The sequence below is a fragment of the Dipodomys spectabilis genome, unplaced genomic scaffold (assembly GCF_019054845.1).
Source record: "Dipodomys spectabilis isolate Male_0828 unplaced genomic scaffold, ASM1905484v1 ptg000175l, whole genome shotgun sequence".
Classification (NCBI taxonomy): domain Eukaryota; kingdom Metazoa; phylum Chordata; class Mammalia; order Rodentia; family Heteromyidae; genus Dipodomys; species Dipodomys spectabilis.
Window position 1 is genome coordinate 7,225,444 of NW_024870852.1, and position 21,339 is coordinate 7,246,782.

General features: G+C 38.6%; 1 protein-coding gene across 1 annotated transcript in view; it reads right to left on the reverse strand.

Moving 5' to 3' along the window:
- Atrn (attractin) overlaps positions 1 to 21,339 on the reverse strand; it is a 102,050-nt gene that overhangs the window by 58,079 nt on the left and 22,632 nt on the right. The window contains exons 2-5 of the mRNA XM_042694427.1: positions 8,839 to 8,922; positions 6,717 to 6,830; positions 1,753 to 1,881; positions 1,006 to 1,211 (exon numbers count right to left, since the gene is read on the reverse strand). Coding sequence (XP_042550361.1) covers positions 1,006 to 1,211; positions 1,753 to 1,881; positions 6,717 to 6,830; positions 8,839 to 8,922 — 533 coding nt within the window. The remainder of the gene's footprint in view (positions 1 to 1,005; positions 1,212 to 1,752; positions 1,882 to 6,716; positions 6,831 to 8,838; positions 8,923 to 21,339) is intronic.

Here is a 21,339-nt window from a genome sequence, read left to right on the forward strand (position 1 = left end):
TAGAGCACTAGCCTTGAGCTGAAGAGCTGAGGGACAGCGCCAGGTCCAGAGTTCAGAACCCACAACTGGACCTCCCCCCGCACCCCCCCCCCAAAAAAAGAACATTTCTGGACCTAGAACAAATCATGTTAAGTTAGGTAAGCCAAGCTCAGAGAGACAAACACCACGTTTTCTCTTCTATGTGGTAGTTACATCTAAAATACTCTGGGACATGATAAATTATACAGAACTCTAGACATTCACACATAGTGAGACTAAAGAAGGATACTCTTAGGGAAAGAACCCAAAGGTTCAATGCCTTCATGCTTCTGAAGATACAAATGATATTTTATATGAATTTCAGGAAATGGAAAAAATTTTTTTTACTGCTGTTGAAGATGGCATTGTGATCGCATTTTTGTTGGTTTATTTTTGTTTATTTCTTGAGTTTTTCTCTTTGTTTGGTTTTGTTTATTCTATTATCTGTCTTTGTAGGGTAGTGGGACACAGAAATGGAGGGACAAAGGGTAAACAAACACAGTAGTACTCAGTAGACACTATGTTGAAAATGAACTATACAACTTGTGGGTAATGACAGGAGGGAAAAACTGGGAGAGAGCAAAAGAAGGGGTGACACTGCAGAAATGTGTTTATTACCTGACTTATGAAACAGTAACTCCTCTGTACATCACCTTAATAATAACAATTTAAAAAAAGAACAACTCTGAGGAAATAGTACTTTTGTCAACTCTTGTTGTCTGCTATGCTCTCTCATGCAATGTCTGACATGGTCTCTTATGGCACTATGGTTTAGCCCAAGTTCTGCAACTTCCTTGAATGAGCTGAAGAGGATGTCAAACCCTCCATAGTACTAAGGAGACCACAAACACAGATGCAGAAACAATGAAAGAATGTGAAAGATTAAATGCTATATATTTTATCAACATAAATTGTACAGACACTAAGAATAAATTCAATTCCGATGCATTAAACAGAAGCATTCTGTGAATTAAAAGAAGTTCCTACCCTGCCATTCGGAGAAGCAGGAACATCCTCTAACATTACTTGAATTGCAAATGCCTTGATGAGGAAAACCACAGTTGTTTGTACAGTGAGGAATGTCACATGATTCACCTTTCCAGTTTTCAGAGCACTCACACTCAACAGTGTTGCTGCTGTTACTAATCTTACATTCTCCTCGGCCTGAGCAATTATTTGGACACATGTCAAAACTATAAAGACAGAGAGGGGAAAACAAAGTCAATACAAAGCAATACTCGTTTACCAGAACTTCCTCCTACACAGGTTTAAAGATCTCACTGTCTCTTCAATTCACTTGGCATAATTGCACTTATCATTCAGCCCAAGTGGAGTCACTCAACACTGCACAGCTAGCACCTGAGCTACAAATAATGAAATCAAATCAACCCTGTTGGGTTCTCATATGAAGAAGACAAGAATAATTGGAGATAAACTGGGTCTCACAATACTTAAAGAGTATGAATTTCATGATGACATGACAAGTGCATATCTGTTATTTACTTAGTAAAAAAAGAAAGACACAAATGTTTCTATCCAATACTAGGAAAAAGTGACTCTTCCAGAGAAGCTCCATGGCAGGTTGAAATTGTGGTCCTGCCACTTAAGATGAGAATTTTACTTTTTCTCCTCATAAGAGAAGTAGAAAATCAGTTCCTACAACTCTGTTTAGTGAAATACCTGGTGCCCTATATTTTCTTGTAAATATCACAAAGCTAGATTTAAATATCTTACTTGTAAGTGATATTAAATCCAGTCAGATTATAAGCAGCATCACTAAAAAAATGCAGCAGGGCATAACCTGATGTGGCAACAACCTCGGGGACAGTTTCATTACCATCTCTCTCAGGAACAATTAGGCCACTGAAATAGAAACACATTTCTTTTAAGGGAAACACAAACAAAGATGCATCAAATTATGGCAGATATAAATTCAAAACTGGTTTAACAATTTTTTAAACCACATCCAGTTAAAGAGATGAATTCCTAAGCTCAATGCACAAAGCTACCCTGTCTGTTCGGGATCTGCTGAGAAAAAGATAGGCTAGGCTTCCTTTAGTTTGGGGTTTTATCCCTAGAAAGATTTGAAGTCAACGGCTCACTCCCTCCTTCCTTCCCTCCTTCCCCCTCTCTCTTTCTTTCTTTTTTTGCCAGTCCTGGGGCTTGAAATCAGGGCCTGGGCGGACTTCATGCATGTGAGGGAAGCACTTTACCGCTAAAGCCACATTCCCAGCCCTCTCTTCTTTCTTTATAAAATGTGTTATAAAAAAATTTTTTTAAAGAAAATGTACTCAAAATATGTTATAATACTCCTAAATCTCCACAATCACATGAAGTAACAAATTTGTGAATGCTAACTATGTACTACTGAAAGTTATAGTTACTTATATAAGAATAAAAGGAATTATTAAATTATAATTTATATATGTGAATATAAAGAAACTAGAAAGACTTCAAACCCCAACTCTATTAGCATTCTAATGTATTTGTTTGCCTACCTGGTTATATATTTTTTCTTTTCTTTTTATTATCTTCATGGTATCATTTCTATATTGTTTTATAAATAATACTCCATAAGAATTCCCTTTCACTAAAATCTTTTAGGTTGTCCTTAGAACTTCTCTCAGGGGCAGTAACAACACTTCTGGATCTTAGGCTTCAAAGACAAAAGACTCTGATCAACGTGCACAGACAACCATCCCGTAATCACCGCAGAGTGGCTTCATTTGTATAATTACATATATTGTTATAGTTTGCAGCTTTTTTGTTTTAATGTACACGTGAATGGCCTAAAAAATCTATATTTGTGTCTAAAGTTTACAATAAACATATTTAACACTAAAAAAAAAAAAAAAGAACTTCTCTTGGAGCCCAGTACATAATATTCTAAATAAGCACAGATTGGGTGCCAATAAATCTAGGTGAGGAAATGAATTACCAAGTTAAAGGATTTAAATGCCACATTTAAGGCTCTTAATCCATAATACCAACTTCTTTTCCAGAACTGAAATACTAACTTAAAATCCTATCAATACAAAATGAAAAGTTGAAAGGTTCCACCTCACCTTGTCTGATTTGCTTTGCTAATAAGTGATTTTTATACAGTTAAAAAAGTGATTTTTATACAGTTTTGAGTCCTTTTATATTCCTGATGTTTATCATTTTTCCTGGTTGCTTATCATTTGTATTTCTATGTCCCTGACTTTTGTCCCATTATTGATTCACCACCAGCATTACATACAGATAACAACTAGATCCTTATCAGGTCCCATGTAATTTTCTCCCCACCTACAACTCCACCTAATAAATAAACAACCTATGTGCTTCTCCATAGGGAGTCAGTTAAATGAATCATTAGGAATCTGTAAACTGGCAAAGACTAACAAGCAGAGACTGCAGAACAACAGGTCTAATATAAGAGGACATTTATGTGAACTTAGGTTGAATATATATAAAAGTAACTGAAGGAGTACCTAAGTAAGGAATGAAGATGAGGAAAGGATGGGATTTTCATTTACTTTTTAACATGAAGATAGAGTCCTGGAACAATAAGATCCAGGGATTACAAAGTCCTGGTGCATTTTCCATTATGTACGTGTTCAATTAACAAGTTTACTAAGCACTTACAACGTGTGAGGCACTATTCCATGTAGCAGGAATAAAACAATGACAAGACAATATCCCTGCCCTAGTGAAGTTTAGCTGGAGAAATAAATAAGCCTGGATATATCCATGCACACAGGTGCATATGTATATACAACACCAGGCAGCATAATGCCATGAAGTAAAACAAGGCAGAGGAAAGAACAGAAGGTGCTGCTTTAGAAAGGCTGTTAGTGAAAGACACTGAGGTGAAATTTGATCAAAGAGCTTAAAAAATAAAGGTTTCAGACATCATGCTTTCATTGGCTTTCTATAGCTGTTGGTTAATCTTTATCCAAATACTTGAAATCAGATTTGTTTCAGATTTGGAAGTATTTGCATATACATAATACCTTTGGAGTTAGGATCCATATCTACTCAGAAAAGTTTATATTTCATATATACCTATATACATAGCAAGGAAGTAATTTTAAATGTTATCTTTAACAATTTTGTACATGAAATAAGGTTTAATGGTATAAATTTTACATTTGTGGTATCATGTCAATATTCAACAAGTTTCAGGTTTTGGATCATTTGAGATCTTAGGTGCTCCATCTATTCCAGGATCCCCTAAAATGTTGGCAGGATATATACTTGCAAGATCACTAAGAAGAGCCACTGAGAAACAGGTAGGTTGAAAACTTGGAAATTTCAGTCACATGTGTGAGATCCTGCACTCTCTGTTAGTCCACCATGAATCTGAGGGTCAAATAGACAGGAGCTCCAATTCTTGTTCCATATACCTGAGCATGTTACTGACATCTCTGAGCCTCTGCTTCCTCAAATGTAGGTCAAACTCACAGTGAGACAAGGATTAAACTGTTAGAGCTTATACAGCACCTCACTAGCAGATACTCAATAAGAAATGGTTAAAGGTCTTCTTCATATGGTGAAGACATTTAAATGTGTATGATGGATGACTTTACCAACTCTACATGACGCTGGAAGAGATGGATCAGCTTCCCAGTGGCAGACGCTAGGCATTTACTTCCATTCTCTTAAAAAATTTGAAATTAAGACATTTGTGCAGTATATGAATTTCTCTCAGAGTAAAAACAAAACAATTGGCTTATGACAAAAATGAACTTTGAGTAAATATACACTAACACATCTCACTCAACACACAGTGCAATGGAAAACATATGAGAAAGAAATACTGAAGGTATCCCAAATGTCACCCTAAGCTACCTCATACCTCCCTTATACCAGCCCCTAAAGAAATTAGTAAATACAAATAGATACTCACTATTCAGTAGCTAGTTGTTCAACCTGAACAAAGGAGAAACTGTCTTAAGGCTGTTCATAGTTTTATACATTAAACACAGCCCTTTATTGTTTAAAACCATTTCTGAAAATTTGGGGAAATAAACCACCTGGATATTTCTTTAAGACCTGAAACTCAGCAGAATTGCCTCAGGCACATATGGGCTCTCCAAACATACTTAGGGCATAATCTGACTACCAACTAAACTCTGCGAGTACAGCTTCAACTGAGTGTGAGACAGACTCCTGCTTCCATAAGTCTTCCTCTATAATCATCACAGTTTAGTAACTACCTCATCATGTAAGACTTTCTTTAAAAAAAAAAAATTAACTCTAGGCTGGGCTCACGCCTACAATCCTAGCTACTAAGGAGGCTGAGAGCTGAGGATCAGGGTTGGGTTAAAGCCAGCCCCGGCAGGAAAGTCTGTGAGACTCTTACATCTAATAAACCACTAGAAAACCAGAAGTGGCACTGTGGCTCAAGTGGTAGAGTGCTTGCCTTGATCTGAAGAGCTCAGAGACAGCGCCCAGGCCCAGAGCGAGTCCTATGACTAACAAAATAATAATACAAAATACAAAATAACAAATGAATCTACAACAAGTAATATAACATCATACTTAGGTTTCATACTTCTGTTAAAAATCTGAGGTGCATTTTGTCATAAAACAAGGTATGTTTCAAATTCTGGCATAAAGGCATACATGCTCAATACTTTGGCAGATATAATTCTAAATGCTTCACCTGGCCTAACCATGGCCTGTTCTTTTGGCCCTGTAAGTAAAACTTTTAGTCCCAGAACGTGGTCTTGGTTTTAGTTCAGAGAAGTGAGTAAAAAATCTCTCCTGAGCAATAGAGGTGAAGATGCTGGGTGCTGGTGGCTCATGCCTATAACATAATAAACACTGCTACTTACTGTTAATAAATACTAAAGTATCAGAATAATAAAGAATACCCCATAGAGTTTGTGAAACTATTTGACTCTACTAATGTAAAATATATTTGCTGGAGAAAAAAATAATCATAATATATAACTATTATATTCCTCATTCTCAGGTACTCACTATTTTATGTGTATTCTTTCCCTTTGCCATAAATAATGCATATCCATGAACACATACATACACATACACACACACACACACCCCTATATTTGCATTCAACACATAATCCCTAAAGGCCTACATAATATTAGGAACAAGATGGACATAGTTTCTAATTTAAAATTTTCACAGAAATAAATATTATTCAAGTTACCAATCACAAAAAGAATTTAAAATATTTACTACCACCAAGAAGACCAGGTAAACTTGAGTGTTATTACCATTTTACACATCAAGAAACTGAAAACAGGGGCTGGGAAGGTGGCTCAGTGGTAGAGCGCTTGTCTGGCATGCATGAGGCCTTGGGTTCGATTCCTCAGCACCATATAAGCAAAAAGAAAAAAAGCCAGAAGTGGCGCTGTGGCTGAAGTGGCAGAATGCTAGCCTTGAGCTGAAGAGCTGAGGGACAGTACCCAGGCCCAGAGTTCAGGCCCCACGGCCAGACCCAAAAAAAAAAAAGAAGAAAGAAACTGAAAACAGATCAAGCACACTGCCTAGAAACTTAGTATCCACAGAAACCCAGTAAGGACTAGCACACAGGTGATAGGACTCCAGAACTAGTTTCTCTTCCATTAAATAAATGTTCAAAATGATAGCACAAGTGAATTCAGTAAGAATGTAATCCAGAAAATACCTTTAAATTTAAAAATTAAATAATGGTTACCTGATATTTATATGACTGAACCTACCTAAAGGCAGCAATTAGTGGTGCATAAATTGAGTCCCCATCATAAACATATAAATGGTCCCAACTACACTCTGTAGCAAAATGATTAAAACGAAGTCTCATTATTCTATTTGGCCTGAAAAGAACAAAAACAAAACAATCATCATCATAACCATTAAACATTTTAGAAAAACGACTTTTTAAGAGCTTACAAGGAGAAATGAAGTTAATATGTAAACAACATTCCTTTCCTTTTCAAACATTTATTTAGTACTATGTGCAAGACTATTAAACATTTGATAAGAAACAAAACAGACATGGTACATGACTCTCTGGACTTACAGTTCATTTAGTAGCCAGTCTTTAATATACTCTGAACCAATCCAGTAGCCCTTCCATTTCTGAACTTCCTCCCTTGTTCAACACACTACATCATTTCATATACTATCAATTTTCTAAATTTGCCTATCCCTGTGCCTTTTCATGGCACTGTCCAGTAAAAGCCGACAATTAGGAAAAAATTTATATGCTTTGACTTAGATTGAGTCTTATGATAACTAAGTTGTACTGAACAAAGCCACCCTACTGGGCAGACTAGTTCCAATATTACTATTTTCACTACTTCATGTGACACTTTGATTCTGCAAGTAAGCCCACCACAAGTTCTCTTTCCCTCTCCACACTGTCTTTTGTTTGATTTTTTTTTTTCTGCCAGTACTGGGATTTGAACTCAAGGCCTCTTACTTTTACTTAGTTTTTTGCTCAAGGCTGGCACTCCACCACTTGACTCATATCTCCACTAGTTAATTGGAGATGAGAGTTTCATGACTTCTCTCTCCAGGCTGGCCTTGAACGTCAATCCTCCCATCTAACCTTCTGAATAGGAGGTTTACAGGTGTGAGCCACCAGTGCTCAAATCACATTTGTGTATCTTATTTCAAATCATCCAGTCCTTCCAGCATCTAGACAAAACTACTGGCAATTTCTATTTTTTGCAATAGATAAACCTGCCAGTCTTTTTTTTCTCAAATACTTAAAATTTCCTTCTCATTTGCAACTTTCCAATCTATGTTTAAATCTGATTAAGTATCAAATTATTTTTTTTTAAAAAGGAAAAGGAAATCCTGAAGTAGCTAGTCATTAAAGGGATTTGGAAAATGTGATATAGTGCTACTCTTCTTAATACCTATAGGGATTTTCCTCCATAAAAACATCATTTATGTCAACATAAGGTAAGTTTATAATTGTTGCTTTAAAATGAATAAATATATTGCACATAAACAAAGGTTATTTGGAATGAAATTTCTAAATTTAAGAGTGTAAAGTTACCTTGAGACTTTGAGAAATATTGAGCTAAAGTCTACCATGAAAACTGGGCACAGTAGTGCATGCCTGTAATCCTAGCTACTCAAGAAGCTAAGAGATCTGAGGATTGCAGTTCAAAGTCAGCCTGGGAAGGAAAGTCCATGAGGCTCTTATAACTAATTAGCCATCAAAAATTGGGAAATGGTGCTGTGGCTCAAAGTGGTAGAGCACTAACTTTGAATGAAAACGCTTAGGGACAGCACTCAGGCCCTGAGTTTAAGACCCATGTCCAAAAACAAAACAAAAGATCTACCATAAAGAAGGCATGAGCTAGAGTGGCCACAGAAGGAAACATATTTAAGCAATAATACTTATTTTGGTTTCTCTGCCCACAATAAAAAACATGTGCATACAAAAATGATACAGTATTAAAGTTTCATAATGCTTTTAAAGTTAATTATTAAAAAACTTTAATAGTTTCACTATTACAATTGAAAGTATGTAAATTTCTGATGTGACCATTTATTTCATTATTGCTACAAAGTGTTGTATTCTTTTTTTTTTTTTTTTTTTTTTGAGTCCGGTCAGTCGTGGGGCCTGAACTCTGGGCTTAGGCGCTGTCCCTCAGCTCTTAGCTCAAGGCTAGCGCTCTACCACTTGAGCCACAGTACCACTTCCGGATTTTTTCTTTTTGCTTATGTGGTGCTGAGGAATCGAACCCAGGGCCTCATGCATGCAAGGCAAGCGCTCTACCACTGAGCCACCTTCCCAGCCCTCTCAAAGTGTTGTATTCTAAAAGAGTAAAATTGAAAAAAATTACATCAACCAATACTACTTACTGTCCTTCAATGAGCCATGTGCACTTCGTTTTATATTTATAGTTTCCAGGTCCATCTGTTACAAACCCAGAAGATCCAGTTAGTCTGTAATTTAAATAAATGTTTAAAAAGTCAGTCTGTCAATCATCTATCAATATCTTTCTTAATTCTCAATGCAATGCAAAGTAAGCAGATTGGGTAATGTACACCATAGTAGAAAATTATCTTATATATTCAGTTTATACAAATTTGGATAAAACATTTCCTACACATGTAAAAAAATGAATATGTAAACATTAAAGCCAACATAGATGAACAAAAAACATACTTCTAGCTGAGATGGGAAAGCTATAGTTTATACTATAAAAATAAAAATGGCTACAAGATCTTACGTAAATAGGATTTTGTTTAAAAAAATAAGAACAAGCCATGTACACATAAAACAACAGTACTGAGGCCATCATAGCTATGGTGGGAAAACACCTCGAACCATAACACAGCCCACCTACTGTGGCCATTTAGCAGTGTGTACTAGCATCTCTCTTCCCACACATTCCTAAATCTGAAGTTTCAAAACACTTTTAGGTATTGACAAAATGATAGCAGATCCTGTCTCATCAATTTTTTGACTTCACTAATCCTAGGGTTGCAATTTATTTTCATTATGCAGCCACGCACTGGTGGCTCACGCCTGTAATCCTAGCTACTCAGGAGGCTGAGATCTGAGGATCGAGGTTCAAAGCCAGCCCTGGCAGGCAAGTCCTGAAACTCTTATCTCCACTAAACTACCAGAAAACTGGAAGTGCACTGTGGCTCAAGTTACGGACAGCACCCAGGCCCAGAGTTCAAGCCCTATAACAGACAAAAACTAAAAAAAATAAATAAATAAAAATAAAAACTACTTTACTTTAGTCTTCTAGTTTTATAGATAAATAAATTTCCCACTGGGTATTATTTATTTTGTGCATGTGTTTCCATGATTCTTTGTTTTAGGCTCAAAAAGTTTTATAGCTCTCTATCACCTTGTTTGTTCTGAAGAGTTTCTATGGACTTCTAAGAATAGTTTTAGGTTTGCAAATCAGTTATCATATTTAGAAAAGGTCTCTTTACTTGAAATACTTATTTGATATCTTTATTTTTTTATTATTTTCCCCTACCATCTCTGCCCTCCCATCTCCACGACTATACTTCCTCCACCCCACCTCCCCCCACTTCAACCCACCTCCCCATTTCACCCCTCACCTCCCCATTTCACCCCGCCTCCCCATTTCACCTCCCCACCTCTCCATTTCAACCCCCCCCACCGCCCGGCTTCAAAAGTTGTAAAGTTTGTTTTTCACCATAGCATGTTGTACATCTCATCTCACTGTATCCCTATTGAATCAATTTGTCTTTTTCCCTTCCTATCTCCCCCCTAAAACAAGTTTTCTTCAAAGCGAAAAGAGATCAGTGAAAGAGACCCCTCAGCAAAAGGAGAAGCCAAAAGCGGATCTCTGAAATACTTATTTGATATCTTGAAACATAGTTCTACAAATAATGTACAGAAATGAACAAGCCTTTCCCCCTCACTAATGAACAATTCTCCCTTTTTATTCACCCTCCCAATTACTCCAACTACCTCCAATCAAGATACACATTTAACTACCTTTCAAGCATCCTTAACTATTTTCTTCATAACTCATAAGCCTATAATATATGCATGATTATCTTAAATCAATTTTGGTCACAAAGATTAATTACTATACAAACTTTTTTACATCTTTCTCAGCAAAACTGAAAGAACCTCTTCAGCTAATGGGAAATAGTTGAATGCATTCCTTTTCATGAAGCATATTCCAAGCTATGGACGTTATCAAGTTTTCTGCCTTTCTGTTCTTTTGGTTAGATGGCATTAATAACACTGCTATAATAAATATCCCTTTACACATGGCCTTACTTAACTTGTGCTTTTATTTCTAAGAATAAAAGCTTAGAGGATTACTATGCCATAGGAATACCAATTTCCATTGTTAACCCCATGCTGCCAAATGATTTTCCAAAGTGCTTTTAACAACTCATTGCAAAAGCAATGTATAAGAATATGCTATTCATGGCCAGGCGCTGATAGCTCACACTTATAATCCTAGCTACTCAAGAAGGCTTTGAACGAAAATGAGCTTTACAACTTTGGGCTGGGGAGGGAGGGAAAGGAGGAATTAAGAGGGGGGGATGGGAAGGGATGGGAAGGGGAAACAAAGGAGGAGGCAACAATGATTGATAAGAAATGCACTCATTGGGGCTGGGAAGGTGGCTCAGTGGTAAAGCGCTTGCCTTGCATGCCTGAGGCCCTGGGTTCGATTCCTCAGCACCACATAAGCAAAAAGAAAAAAGCTGGAAGTGGCGCTGTGGCTCAAGTGGTAGAGTTCTAGCCTTGAGCTGAAGAGCTGAGGGTCAGCGCCCAGGCCCAGAGTTCAGGCCCCACGACCGGACCCAAAAAAAAAAAAAAAAGAAATGCACTCATTACCTTGTCCATGTAATTGTAACCCTCTGTACGGTATTTTCACACTGTTCAAAGCCAACCTAGCCAGAGAAGTCCCCATGAGACTCCAACTAACAACTCAAAAACTGGAGGTGGAAGTGTGGCCTTAAGCAAAAGAACTCAGAGACAGCACCCAGGGCTGAGTTCAAGCCCCACAATTGACAAAAAAGAAAATGTATTGGTGTTTTTTCTTTTATATTTCACCAGCTTTTTTCATTTGTTTCGTTTTGTTTTGGTACTTGAACTCAGAGCCTAGGTACCATCCTTTTAATTTTTTACTCAAAGCTGGTGCTCTACTACTTGAGCCAAAGCTCCACTTCTGGCTTTTTAGTGGTTAGTTGGAGAAAGAGTCTCACAGACTTTCCTGCCTGGGTTGACTCTAAACTGCAATTCTCCTATCTTAGCCTCCTGAGTAGCTAGGGTTACAAGCATGCCCTCCTGGCACCAGCTTATTTTCACCAGTTTTTAATTTTAAATTCTCTGTGTTCTAATGAATGGTCAAACAGTTACTGAAAGAACAGTTACTGAAAGTTTAGAGATTTGAAAGGCAAGTCCACATATATTATCCTAAAATCTCAGATGGATTTTAACAGTATCACTGATGACCTAGATGTGGTCATGGATATGGCCTGCTGTGTACTAAGGAAAGCTAGTTTACTAGAGGTAACACAAAGGCACTAAATTCAAACATAAAGCGATTCCCACAATACAAGGCCAGAAATACTAGACAGACACACATACATATAAACACACACAACACTCCTTACCACTACCAACTTCTCAGTTTAAGAAAACACTAAAACTTCAGTACCACCAAAAGGGGTGGAGGGGTAGGAGAACTAGCGATGTAGCGTAAACAGTAAGTGCCTGAGTTCAAACCTCAATACAATAAAATACATTAAGAATAATTCTGTAATAGAAACAAATATAGGCAGGATAGGGGAACCTTTCGTGAAAAGAGCTTGCAAAGGAGTCATCCTATAAGTTACCTTTCTAATTTACCCAACTATGTGGATTGCAAAATCTCAACTTTACCCATGTTAAAATTTTCTTTATCAAGTATTTTGGACATTGACAAACTTTAACCAAAGCCCTTGAACATGGTTGGGGGGCATTACTTGAGAGACTGAAGAAGGAGGATGGAAAGTTTGAGATAAGCTTAGTTTAACAAGACCTCTCAAAATAAAAATTAAAAAAAAAATTGCTGGGCGCTGGTGGCTCACATCTGTAATCCTAGCTACTCAGGAGGCTGAGATCTGAGGATCAAGGTTCAAAGCCAGCCTGGGCAGGAAAGACCGTGAGACTCTTATCTCCAATAAACCACCAGAAAACCGGAAGTGGCGCTGTAGCTCAAGTGGTAGAGCGCTTGCCTTGAGCTGAAGAGCTGAGGGACAGCGCCCAGGCCCAGAGTTCAAGCCCCATGACCGACAAAAATAAAAATTAAAAATTAAAAAAAAATTTAAGGGCCAGAGATAAAGCTCAGTGTTAGAGAGCTTGCCTGCCATGCATGAGGCCCTGGGTTCAATCCCGAGACTCTCTCCCCACCCCCCCAAAATCTATTGTAGTACTCTAAAACACTATTTCGTTATATATACCTGTAATTAGGTTTTTAGAAAACATCTCATTTCCTCATACTTTTTATTTTTTACCTACTATATTTAATTCTAAGAAACATACTGATATTTCATACATGACTACTATATCGCATTTTTCACATTGTTTTTGCTTTATTTATCTATTTAGCCACACAAGCTTATGAGTATTAGATGCTTATAAGTTGTACCTTTAATTATGGTAATACCCACTAATCATTTTGATGCATAAATTCCACTTTATCTATTATTACTTCACTTTTTTGTTGTTTTCTTGTAATCCAACTGTTTTCAGCCTTTTTGCTCAAGGCTAGTACTTGGCCACAGCTCCACTTGTGGCTTTTTTGGTGCTTAATTAGACATGAATCTCACAGACTTTCCTGCCCAAGTGGACTTCGAACCATGATCTTCAGATCTTAGCCTCCTGAGTAGCTAGGATTACAGATGTGAGCCAGGCTTTTATCTTTATAAATTTTCCAAGGTTCTGGGCTGGGAAGGTGGCTCAGTGGTAGAGCACTTGCCTTTCATGCCTGAGGCCCTGGGTTCGATTCCTTAGCATCACATAAGCAAAAAGAAAAAAGCCAGAGGTGGCACTGTGGCTCAAGTGGTAGAGCTCTAGCCTTGAGCTGAAGAGCTGAGGGACAGCACCCAAGCCCGGAGTTCAGGCCCCATGACTGGACCAAAAAAAAAAAAAAAAAAATTTCCAAGGTTCTTTCTTCTACATAGTACCTGGCTATGTTTTGTTTCTTAACATAATCTGATAGTATTTTACTGGATCAATGTAAGATGATCTACTCACATTTAGTATAATATGACTGCTATATTGATTTGATTCCTTCCAACTTTTTTTTTTGGGAGGAGAGGGGACTTGCTTGCTATATATAGCCCAAGCTAACCTCAAATTTGTGATCCTAGCCTCAGCCTCATAAATACATGTGTCATCATGGCCAGTTACAACCAGATTTTTAACCATCCTGATATGAGGAATAATTTATATGTGATAAAGTGCAAACACCTTTAAAAAAATTAAAAAGCAACCATTTTTAAATGTATACTCCTACTTCCCTTTGCAAGTAATGCTTCCCAACTTCTACCTCAAAGATTGATCCCAATTGTGTCACTACTGATCAGTTTTAGAGAACCTGGCTTAATGGAATCGCAGAAATAGTTTTTGATCAGCCTGTGTCTGAGTATTTTATCAATAGTTTGCTCCCTATTGTTTAGTATTCTGTTATATTAATATATCATTTCTTTATCCATTTGATCTTCACGCAGACTTGTATATGTCAGTAGCTTTACTCATAAGATCCAATAACCTAAAACATCTAAATTATGTATTTCTCTCTCCTTTGCCTTTCTGATATGTGAATTACTAGTACAAATACAAAATTCTTTTCATCATCAATGGAGATAAAAATAGTAATACTTAAAAATATCAACAAATTATTGGTTTGTTTATATTGTTTTTGAGTTTATCTTTTTGTAGTTTTCCAAGTAGTTACTATAATGTAAACATATGAGTTATTGGAGACATTCTATCACTTTGAAGTATGGAAAATTGGTTTTCATTTAAGCCTTCTATCTTCATATAAATATCATCTTTAGAATCAGTTGGGGTTTTATTGTTTTGTTTTTGTTGGTCGCGGGGCTTGAACTCTGGGCCTGAGTGCTGTCGCTCATCTCTTCAGCTCAAGGCAAGCGCTCTACTACTTGAGCTACAGTGCCACTTCTGGTTTTCTGGTGGTTTATTGGAAATAAGAGTCTCAGGGACTTTCCTGCCCCAGCTGGCTTTGAACTGCGATCCTCAGATCTCAGCCTCCTGAGTAGCTAGAATTACAGGTGTGAGCCACCAATACCTGGCTAGAATCAGTAGTTTTAATTTTTTTTTTGGGGGGGGGGGTCCAGTCGTGGGGCCTGAACTCTGGGCCTGGGCGCTGTCCCTCAGCTCTTCAGCTCAGGCTAGCGCTCTACCACTTGAGCCACAGCGCCACTTCCGGTTTTTTTCTTTTTGCTTATGTGGTGCTGAGGAATCGAACCCAGGGCCTCTGGCATGCAAGGCAAGCGCTCTACCACTGAGCCACTTTCCCAGCCCAGTAGTTTTAAATTTTGATTAAATCACCAAATATAATTTTTAAAACTCAGAAGTTTGCCTAGCATGCATGAAGCCCTGATTTCGATTCCTCAGTACCACATAAACAGAAAAAGCCTGAAGTGGTGCTGTGGCTCAAGTGGCAGAGTTGCTAGCCTTTTTTTTTTTTCTTTTTGGTTGGTCGTGGGGCCTGAACTCTGGGCTTGGGCACTGTCCCTCAGCTCTTCAGCTAAAGGCGAGTGCTCTACCACTTGAGCTACAGCGCCACTTCTTAGTTGCTAGCCTTGAGCAAAAGACGCTCAGTGTCCAGGCCCTGAGTTCAGGCCCTAGGACTGGCAAAAAAAACCCAAAAAACAAAAACCTCAGAAGGAAAAAAAAATATTATTCTATGTGTTCAAATTCTGCTCTCTTCATTGTGCCTTCTTCCTTTCTAATGTCCTTAGTCCCTTCATTTATCATCTCCTTTCTGTTTAACCAACTTCTAGCCAATCTTTTTTTGTTGTTGGGCTTGACCTCTGGGCCTGGGCACTGTCCCTCAGCTCTTCAGCTCAAGGCAAGCACTCTAACACTTGAGCCACAGCACTACTTCCGGTTTTCTAGTGGTTAATTGGAGAGAAGACTCACAGGCTTTCCTATCAGGGCTGGCTTTGAACCACAATCCTCAGATCTCAGCCTCCTTAGTAGCTACGATTACAGGCTTGGACCACTGGCGCCGAGCTCTTTTAATTAATCTTAATGGATAGTTGTGCTAGCAACAAACTGTGTTAGTTGTCCATCATCTAAGAATTTTCTTGTTCCCCTTTAATTCCTGAGGGATAGTTTTAACAGATACGGAATTCAAGATGGACAGGTCTCTCATTTGGCATTTGAAAAATAATGTGCTGCCGGGCACTTGTGGCTCATGCCTATAATTCTACCTACTCAGAAAGCTGAGATTTGAGGATCGCAGTTCCATGCCAGCCTGGGCAGAAAAGTCCCCAGTGAGACTTATCTCCAATTAACCACTCAAAAACTAGAAATAGAGCTGTGACTCAAAGTGGTAGAATACTAACCCTGAGCAAAAGAACTCAGGGATAGCACCCAAGTCTTGAGGTCAATCCCCACAACTGTCAAAAAAGAAAAAGACAGCCGGGAGCCAGTGGCTCACGCCTGTAATCCTAGCTACTCAGGAGGCTGAGATCTGAGGATCACAGTTCAAAGATAGCTCAAACAGGAAAGTCCATAAGACTCTTATCTCCAATTAACCAACAGAAAACTGGAAGTGGCACTGTGGTTCAAGTGGTAAAGTGCTCGCCTTCAGCTGAAAAAAAGCAGAGACAGCACCCAAGCCCAGAGTTCAAGCCCCATAACTGACAAAAAAGAAAAGAAAAATCAAAGAATGTGCCACTTCCTTCTGGCACAGATGAGAACTTTATGACTATCTGAATTGATGTTTACTACAAGTAATGAAATGCATCATCATTTCTCTTGGCTATTTGAGGTAACTTCTCTGTAGATCTCAAGAGCTTAATTTTGACATATCTTAAGTCTGATTTCAGTGGATATATTCTGGGTTTTTTGTTTAATTTTATCAGTCATGAGGCTAGAACTCTGGGCCTGGGCACTGACCCTGAGCTCTTCAGCTCAAGGCCAGTGCTCTACCACTTGAGCCACAGAGCCACTTCCAGTTTTCTGGTGGTTAATTGGACATATGAGTCTCACAGACTTTCCTGCCAGGGCTGGTTTTGAACTGTGATCCTCAGATCTCAGCTTCCTGAGTAGCTAAGATTACAAGCGTGAGCCACGGGCACCCAGCAGAGAAGGTATTCTGTATGGAGAGTTTGCATGACTTCTTGGTTTCTTGTTTCTTTTGCCAAACATGGTATGTTTTCAGCTGTAATTTCTTTCAAATACTCTTTTAGCCCCACTTTCAATTTTTTTTTTTTTTTTAGTCTGCTTTCTCTCTGTCATTTAAATTAAGTGAATTCGGGGTTGGGAAGGTTGCTCAGTGGTAGAGCGCTTGCCTTGCATGCCTGAGGCCCTGGGTTCGATTCCTCAGCACCACATAAGTAAAAAGAAAAAAAAAAGCCGGAAGTGGCGCTGTGGCTCAAGTGGTAGAGCGCTAGCCTTGAGCTGAAAAGCTGAGGGACAGCGCCCAGGCCCAGAGTTCAGGCCTCACAACCGGACCAAATAAATAAATAAATAAATAAAGTGAATTCTACTGTTCTATCCTCAAGCTCACTGATCATATCTTCTGACTGGTTCTTTTTATTTGGCTGGTCTATTTTAATCTTTGCTGTGAATTTTGTATTTTTTAATTTTTTTTCAAGATAATATGGCGCCTGTACTCTTATTGGGCTTTTTCTGATTATATCTGGTACTCTACCACTTAAGCCATGCCTCTCTATTTCAAGCTTTTTGCTGGTTAATATTCCCCCAGATGGGCACCAGTAGATCACAGTAGCTACTGAGGAAGCTGAGATCTAAGGGTTAAGGTTCAAAGCCTGCCTGGGCAGAAAAGTTTGTGAGACCCTTATTTCCAAATAACCAGCAAACCTGGAGGTGGGGCAGGGGATGTGGCTCAGTGGTAGAGTGCTTGCCTAGCATACATGAAGCCCTGGGGTCAATTCCTCAGTACCACATACACAGAAAAAGCTGGAAGTGGCACTGTGGCTCAAGTGGTAGAGCACTAGCCTCGAGCAAAAGAAGCTCAGAGACAGTACCCAGGCCCCAGGACTGGCAAAAAAAAAAAAAGACAATAAAGAAAAAAAGGAAATGTTTGGGCTGGGAAGGTGGCTCAGCGGTACAGTACTTGCCTTGCATGCATGAGACCCTGGGTTCGACTCCTCAGCATCATATAAACAGAAAAGGCAATAAGTGGCACTGTGGCTCAAGTGGCAGAGAACTAGCCTTGAGCTAAAGAGCTCAGGATAACACCCAGTCCTAGAGTTCAAGCCCCACGACTGACAAAAAAAAAAAGAAAGAAAGAAAAAGAAAAGAAAACTGGAGGTAAAGGTGTGGCTCAAATGGTAGAATGCAAATTTTTTTTTTTGTCGGTCATGGGGCTTGAACTCTGGGCCTGGGTGCTGTCCCTCAGCTCTTCAGCTCAAGGCGAGCGCTCTACCACTTGAGCTACAGTGCCACTTCTGGTTTTCTAGCGGTTTATTGGAAATAGGAGTCTCACAGACTTTCCTGCCCGGGCTGGCTTTGAACCTCGATCCTCAGATCTCAGCCTCCTGAATAGCTAGGATTACAGGCGTGAGCCACCAGCGCCCGGCTTAGAGTGCAAATCTTGAGTGAAAAAGTAAAAAATTAGATTGTGAAGCCCCAAGTTTAAGTCCTAGTGCTGGTGCACGTTCACACATGTACACACATATACATACACATGCGCGTACACACACATATGGAGTCTCTCCAATTTGTCTGCTTCAAAACTCAAGCCTCAGATTAGCCTCCTGAGTAGCTAGGATTATAGGTGTGAGCCACATGTGCCTGTACTGATTTATCTTGTGCTAGTATCTGTTGATGGTCTTCTTATTCAAGCTATGGCTTCCTATGGTGGTGTTTTCTACTGTATTCTGAACATTTTTTGTCTAGTAAGTTATGAGTCTGTCATATATGCTGCTATCAAGTGTTTTATTTTAGCAAATAGTCACCACTATTAGTTTCAGTGTACGGATCTCAGTCTACTTTTTCTGGGTTATTGTTTCAATGGCAGACTGACTTTCAGAGCCGTAATAGTGTTATATTTGGCTTGCTTTATTTAGCTCCCCTTGGTTCCCATGGTCTGTGCTGGAGTGTTTTAGGGGAACGAGGAGTTCCCCCAACTAGGCTGCAGGGGATCTATTAGTAAGGGAGGAGGGTGGTGGCTCAATATTGCTCTGTAAACTTTTCTGGTATCTATGAGTAGGAAAGGCAAGGCTGAGCCCTCAGAAACAAAGAGGCTTCCTGGATTAGCCATTTGTTATAGATCAGACCTCTTGTCAGTTCAGAAGTTGATGAGACCCAAAGATACTTGTTATTCTAGGCTTTTTTTTTTTGTAGCTGTGTGCTTTTTTGTAGGTAATACCCAATGGCCAGGAAGGGGAGTTTCAAGCACATAGAGCAAAAAGTATTCTCAGCTGGGCGCCAGTGGCTCCCACCTAGCTAATTCAGGAAACTGAGATCTGAGGATTGCGGTTCAAAGCCAGCCCAGGCAGGAAAGTTCATGAGACTCTTATCTCCAATAAACCACCAAAGAACCAGAAGTGGCCCTATAGATCAAGTGGTTGAGTCTAGATTGCTTGCTATAGCTAAGTCTCTCTTGCCACTTCTGCATACCTTTCTTGGTATGTCTTGGGAAAAAGTAAAGTGTCAGAATACATGAGGAAAGGGAGTGCTTTGTCTTAACAGATGTACAGTGTTAAGATTACAGTTCTCAACTGATGCCCTTTACCAATGTTTTCAGGCTTCTTCAATATCTTCAGAGGGAATGCGTTTGATTCAAAGAAGGGATAGCATCTATGGACTCTGTTCTGTTGCTAGGTCAATGAGTCAGGAAACACAGTCTAAGAGAACATCCTCTGTTGGATAGGAAAGAATAAAAGATGCTTGGTGGCTATGATGTTCTTCCAACGCTGTGGTCCTGAACCAATTTAACTTTGTACAATCTTCAAGAGTTCTCCTTTATACTAATTCTAACAGTCTACAGGGAGAAGCAAGAGGAAATGAGTCTTTACTATCTTATCTATCTCTCTAAGAGTCTGTTTCAAGTATCTATTTTTTTCTCATGAATGTATCTGGTTGTTTTTTATTCAATACCAGGGTTACTTTTTACTTTTTTTTTTTTTTTTTTTGGGGGGGGGGGTCCGGTTGTGGGCCTGAACTCTGGGCCTGGGTACTGTCCCTCAGCTCTTCAGCTCAAGGCTAGCATTCTACCACTTGAGGCACAGCACCACTTCTGGCTTTTTTTCTTTTTGCTTATGTGGTGCTGAGGAATCGAACCCAGGGCCTCATGCATGCAAGGCAAACCCTCTACCACTGAGCCACCTTCCCAGCCCCAGGATTAAGTTTTATAATATTAATGGATATATGCAATTGTATATAGCTAGCTACATATTATATATTATCACTAAATAGGTAAAAACGTATACAGATAATTTGGAGCAATACTTGATATTGTCTTCCTCCACAGATGTACATTTGCTTCTAACAAGCTATAGAGCTGGGAACAGATCTCTTTAATCCAATCAAGGATTGAGGTAATTTGAAAGGTACGCTTCAGCCTTTGTGAGAGCTGATCTATTTTGAGTTCACTCTTAAGCAGAGATGTATAGCCCATTCTTGAGGGCTGCCAACTAAAAGTCTAGAATGTACTACTCTCGTCTTTGTTTAAAGGCTCTAAATTCCCAATTCTGTCTCTTCACCACTGCACAGTTACCCAAACTCGCTTAGAATTTAAGTTCTACCACTACTTTCTGCTCAACCACCTAAACTGTACATTTCAAATCAGACAATCAATCCCTTCATGGGAAAAACTGTATCAAAACTTGTTTCACCCCTCTGAGCTTACTTTCCCCAAAACTTTCATCTCTCGAGTCCTTTAGCTACACTGCCCACTTTCCAAAGCCTTCAAACAATTATTGTTTTAATATTTTGCAGCTTTTTAAGTTGTTCTCAGTTGAAACACTGGCTTAGATAAAGCCGTTCTATGGCTGATAGAAATGGAATCTCCCCCAACAATTTGATAATAGGAAATGATGTTCCAGTTTAGAATTTCTGACACTAAGAATAAATAAGCCTAAGGTCCCTGTAGTAGGAATTGTGATTTAGAAAGTATATTACTAGAAATGTTCAATAGTAGGTTGGTTTGGGTTTTTATTGTTGTTGTTTTCAGTACAGAACACTAGGAAATATTTTTTTTAAAGACAGAAAATACAGCATAATTTCATACTGATATCTCTAACTTAAATTTAGGATTCTAAGATACTTATCCAACTTCTTTGATTTTACCTTTTTATCTGTCTTACAGCTGGATAAATCAGAATGTGAAGAGGCAAATTTTTTTTTAAATTTTGAGGCAGTAAAATACAGGAGACTATCTTTACAAAGCCAGTATAGAAAAAGTTTTAAAATATAACTTCACAAAAACACAAGCCAAAAGGAAAAGACTATATTAGAATATGAAATTTGTGGGCTCTGGGTGTGGCTTCATTGTAAGACATTTATCTAGCATGTACAAGGTTCAATTCAGCATCACCCAAAAAAATTGTTTTTGAAAGTTCTATTTAAAAATGCTATAAAGACCTTACTGTGCTAGTAACAAAAATTGGAACAATTCCCCTCTATATAACACATTAATAGTA